The following is a 5,064-nucleotide window of genomic DNA, read 5'->3' as shown; positions in this document are numbered from 1 at the left end:
AGAGCACGCTAAGGTCTGGTTGACACGGGGAGGACAGTCATTCCTGCCAGCAGACTCCAAGGGGGACATAGGTGGCACTCAGGCCCTGGGCTCTGAAAGGGGAGTCTGGGAGCTCTAGACAGGGAAGATAAACCCTGCCTCCTTTGCACTTTGGCTTAGGAGGGCCTCTGAAGGCTGATATCACACAGGTGCTGGGTCAAAGAAAGACTGAACCTTGTAGGCCCCTCCCTTGAAGTCTTTCAGGGAGAAAGGGATCAAAGCCCTTGCCAAGATGAAACAGCAGGCAGAGCCTCTTCTCCTTGGCACTTTCACCAAGTCCCCACTGGCACACTATAAACATATCTCACTCCTGTAATCCCAGCACTTTGGGAGGCCAAGGCGGGCAAATTACCTGAGGTCAGGGGTTCGAGACCAGCCTGACCAACATGGAGAAAGCCCATCTCTACTAATAATACAAAATTAGCTGGGCATGGTGGCACATGCCTATAATCCCAGCTACTCAGGAGGCTGAGACAGGAGAATATTTGGAACCCAGGAGGCAGAGGTTGTGGTGAGCCGAGATTGCGCCATTGCACTCCAGCCTGGGTGACAAGTGAAACTCTATCTCAAAAAAAACTATGTATCAAAGGCTTAACCCAGCCCATCCACCAGGCCTGCAGCCGTGTGGTTCACCACTGCCCCTATACAGGACATGCAGGGCATGGCCACATTTCAAGAGCAGCCTTTCATTCATGGGCCATGAGCCCATTACTGTGAAAAATGAAAAATTGCTCCTATTCTGATGAGAACTGAAATTCAGTTTTAAAGTGGATGTCCTACTAAATGGCTGCATGTAAATTCATTTTTTTTTTTTTTTGATGGGAAGTCTTGTTCTGTCACTCAGGCTGGAGTGCAGTGGTGCGATTCCAGCTCACTGCAACCTCCACCTCCCAGGTTCAAGCGATTTTCCTGCCTCAGCCTCCCCAGTAGCTGGGATTACAGGCGCACACCACCATGCCCAGCTAATTTTTGTATTTTTAGTAGAGACAGGGTTTTGTCATGTTGGTCAGGCTGGTCTCAAACTCCTAACCTCAGGTGATCCGCCCTCCTCAGCCTCCCAAAGTGCTGGGATTACAGGCGTGCGCCACCACACCCAGCCTAAATTCGATTTTTGTAAAATAAAAAAGCATGGAGTCAGAGCTAGGTCCAAATCCCAGACCCATTTCAAGCTGTCTCAGGTTGAGCAAGTGACTTGACTTTCTACCCCTCAGTTTCATCATGAGTGAAATGGGAATGACAATAGAACTCACCACTGGCCTATTGGAAGGACAAAATAAAATAATGCATATAAAGTACTCATCACAGCATCTGGCACACATTAAATAGTAGCAAAAATGTAATTAGGCTTTTTGAAGAATCCTGTGGTCAATTCTTTTGTACAGCAAATAATCCTCTAACAAGAAGAATCATTATCTAATTTATACATGGTGTAGAATTTGCATTTTTAAGTTTTTCTTAAAGCAAGACAATGCCTGATTTCCACAGCCATCTTTCTCGGGCATGGAAGCATTATGACATGGGGTCACAGATTTGAGTGTCACAGAATCTGCACTCTACAGCAGCTAGTGATATGACAATGAGCAAGTCATTTAACCTCTCAGAGCCTCAGTTTTCTCTTCTGTAAAATAAGGATAACAATAATGTGTACTTCACGGGGTTGGCATATAACGAGGGTTTTAATGTTAGCTGGAATCATAAAAGTAATTATTGACAGTAAGAATGAAAACTTTTTTTTTGAGATGGAGTTTCACTCTTGTTGCCCAGGCTGGAGTGCAATGGCACGATCTTGGCTCACTGCAACCTCCACCTCCCAGGTTCAAGCAATTCTCCTGCCTCAGCCTCCCGAGGAGCTGGGATTACAGGCACCCACCACCATGTCTGGCTAATTTTTGTATTTTTAGTAGAGACATGGTTTCACTATGTTGGTCAGGCTGCTCTTGAACTCCTGACCGTGTGATCCGCCTGCCTCAGCCTCCCAAAGTGCTGGGATTGCAGGCGTGAGCCAGCATGCCCGGTCCAGAATGATAACTTTCAAAGTCAAGTTTGCATGTTTGATTCTAGCCAGTTAACATTGGGGCAAAGAAAAAACAGCTTTCTATTGCCAAGGCTTTTGCCCCTAGACCCAGGGAGCCGTCTTGCTATTCCCCAGAGGGATCAGGGCAGAAAGACAACTCAGGGCTTAGATCACAAAGCGTATGATGCTGGTGCTGGGTCCGTAACACCATCTTTATGGAGGGACAGGGAATGAGAAAGAGGATGAGGATGCCACAAATCTCTCCCGGAAACCCACACTTACTTTGCACAAGAGATCAGTAAGAGTGAGCCCCCCACCATCCCCACCCCTGCCTCCTATACCTTACTGTCCAGCTTCTTCATAGTCACTAGGTCCAGAGACTTCAGGGAATGACCCGTGGGGGCAATGAAATACAAGCAGACGTGAATTCGGGAGTCGTGGTAGGTGTGCAGCACTCTTCGGATCTTCAGCTCTTCCTGCAGGTAGGCCTCGAATTGTGCGTCAATGAATTCCACGATGGGTTTGTAGCTAAAAGGGAAAGCAGGGACAGAGGCGGACCCCGTCAAAAACTTGGATCTTGACACTGTCCCTTTTGGAAGTTTCAGATGCCCTCTGTAATCTTGACTCTCTCCCATCCAGCTGCATTTCTCCATCTCCCTTCAGGGGGCCTCCGATCTTGTCACCCTGGCCACCTTCTCAGTCCCTACATGAGCCAAACCTATGCCCATCTGTTCACCTTCACTAGAATGCCCCTTTCTCTCTCCTCATCCCAATTCTGCCCTCCCAGACCTCAGGGCTCAGCTTAATGCCCTCTTCCTTCCTACAACCTTCCCCACTTATGCCAGAAAGCCCTTCTGCAAGCCATGGGCATAACAAAAAATGGCATTCAACTGCCTTTTTTTTTGAGACAGAGTCTTGCTCTGCTGCCCAGGCTGGAGTGCAATGGAGCAATCTTGGCTCACTGCAACCTCTGCTGCCTGGGTTCAATCGATTCTTCTGCATCAGCCTCCCAAAGTGCTAGGATTACAGGCGTGAACCACCACAACTGGCTCAATTGCTTATTGTTGCTTTGCAAGGATTCTCTCAAATAGGCTGTGTCTTCCTGAAGGGCAGGGCCTGTGAAGGGCAATTCTGTGTCCCTCAGGAGGCCCCAACGCAGCGTGGAGCTCACTGGCTGTATCTGTAGCGGGGCTGATTTCCTCCAAGCTGGGCTCATGTCTTTGCTTCCTTTATCTCCCCTACAGTGCCTAGATGGGAGCTGGGTACACAGTGGGTAGTAAGACCTCTCTTTGGCCCCCTGCTGGGCAATCTTGTGAGAACACTCAGGGCTTCTCATTCTCAGTAGGATTAGTGGAGCTCCCCATTTGGCTCCCCCAAGGTCAAGATATTTTCCTGATTCTCATTTCTACCAAGGTAGTGACTTTAAAATCTAAGTATTCAGGTCAGGTGCGGCAGTTCATGGCTGTAATCCCAGCACTTTGGGAGGCTGAGGCAGTCAGATCACCTGAGCTCAGGAGTTGGAGACCAGCCTGGGCAGCATGGCAAAACCTCGTCTTTAGTAAAAATACAAAAATTAGTTGGGCATGGTGGCATATGCCTGAATCCCAGCTACTCGGGAGGCTGAGGCATGAGCATCACTGAAACCCAGGAGGCAGGGGTTGCAGTAAGTGGAGATCACACCACTGCACTCCAGTCTGGACAACAGAGTGAGACTTTATCTGAAAGAAAAGAAAAGAGAAGAGAAGAAAAGAGAAAAGAAAGAAGGAAGGAATGAAGGAAATAAATAAATAAATAAATCTAAGTATTCAGGCAAAATCTGGTAAAGCTATTCCCCACCACACCCTCCACACATGGACACAGACTCAACCAGCTCACTGAGTCTCCATGCACGGCTCCTCTAGCTGGCCCCCAAGTCTTGCCAAGCCTTCTTCTTCTTCTTTTTTTTGAGACAGAGTCTTGCTCTGTCACCAGGCTGGAGTGCAGTGGCACAATCTTGGCTCACTGCAACCTCCGCCTCCCAGGTTCAAGCAATTTCCCTTCCTCAGCCTCCTGGGTAGCCGGGACTACAGGCACGCGCCATCACACCCAGCTACTTTTGTATCTTTAGTAGAGACAGGGTTTCACCACATTGGCCAGACTGGACTTGAACTCCTGACTTCGTGATCCACCCACCTGGACCTCCCAAAGTGCTGAGATTACAGGTGTGAGCCACCACGCCCAGCCGCCAAGGCTTCCTAAACAACAGTCAGCCCTCTATGTCTCTCTGTCTTGGTCATCCCTAAGAAACTTCCCCTTCTCTCTGTCCCAGTCCCCTCCCAATTTGTCCCCATCACCCCTACAGCCTCTTGCTTCTCTAACTAGGACAGCTTAGCCAGCCCTGCCTCTTGTTCTCATCTCCCCTGTCTGTCTGCTGCCTCTCTGGCTGAGGGGCTGCCTCCTTTCAGGCTAGAAGAGGCTTGTCATGTGGGCCCAGGGCAGGGAGTTTTCAGATACCGCTGCCAGAAGGGAACATGATGATCAAAGGAGGAGCTGGGCCCAGCCAATGCCTCCCACCTGCAGAAGCTCCCAGCCTGAGACTTTTTCAAAGATCACCCTAGTAGAGAAGGGGGAAGTAGCCTTTTAAAAAATAATCACAGGATCCTAGATTCTAAGAGCTGCAGCCAGAGCAGAGATCCAGGTGCAGGCTATCTCTGGAGCCCCAGAGAAAAATCTTTCTTTTTGGATGGAATTTTGCCCTGTCATCTAGGCAGGACTGCAGTGGCGCGATCTCCACTTACTGCAACCTCCGGCTCCAGAGCCCCAGAGAAAAATCTAAAAACATAGTCCTTTTTTTCTTTCTTTGATCCCTCTGAGCCACTGTTCTGAAGGGCAATCGCATCAAAGAATCTCTTGGTTGCAAAGATCCTTAGAAGGTTCTTGACGAATTTGGAGTGAGGGTGGAGGATGTATCCCCTAGGCCTTTCAAATTAATTTTTGGATGATTTGCTGATTCGAAATAGTTGATCATGGCA

The 5,064-nt window shown here is 48.8% G+C and overlaps 1 protein-coding gene across 1 annotated transcript in view; it reads right to left on the bottom strand.

Moving 5' to 3' along the window:
- Positions 1 to 5,064, bottom strand: part of SEPTIN6 (septin 6) — a 69,406-nt gene that overhangs the window by 26,578 nt on the left and 37,764 nt on the right. Inside the window, exon 4 of the mRNA XM_037732359.1 lies at positions 2,395 to 2,581. Coding sequence (XP_037588287.1) covers positions 2,395 to 2,581 — 187 coding nt within the window. The remainder of the gene's footprint in view (positions 1 to 2,394; positions 2,582 to 5,064) is intronic.

The sequence above is a fragment of the Cebus imitator genome, unplaced genomic scaffold, assembly GCF_001604975.1.
Source record: "Cebus imitator isolate Cc_AM_T3 unplaced genomic scaffold, Cebus_imitator-1.0 Scaffold445, whole genome shotgun sequence".
NCBI lineage: Eukaryota > Metazoa > Chordata > Mammalia > Primates > Cebidae > Cebus > Cebus imitator.
The sequence above is the reverse complement of the archived record's forward strand: the minus strand, read 5'-3'. Positions and strand labels throughout refer to the sequence as shown.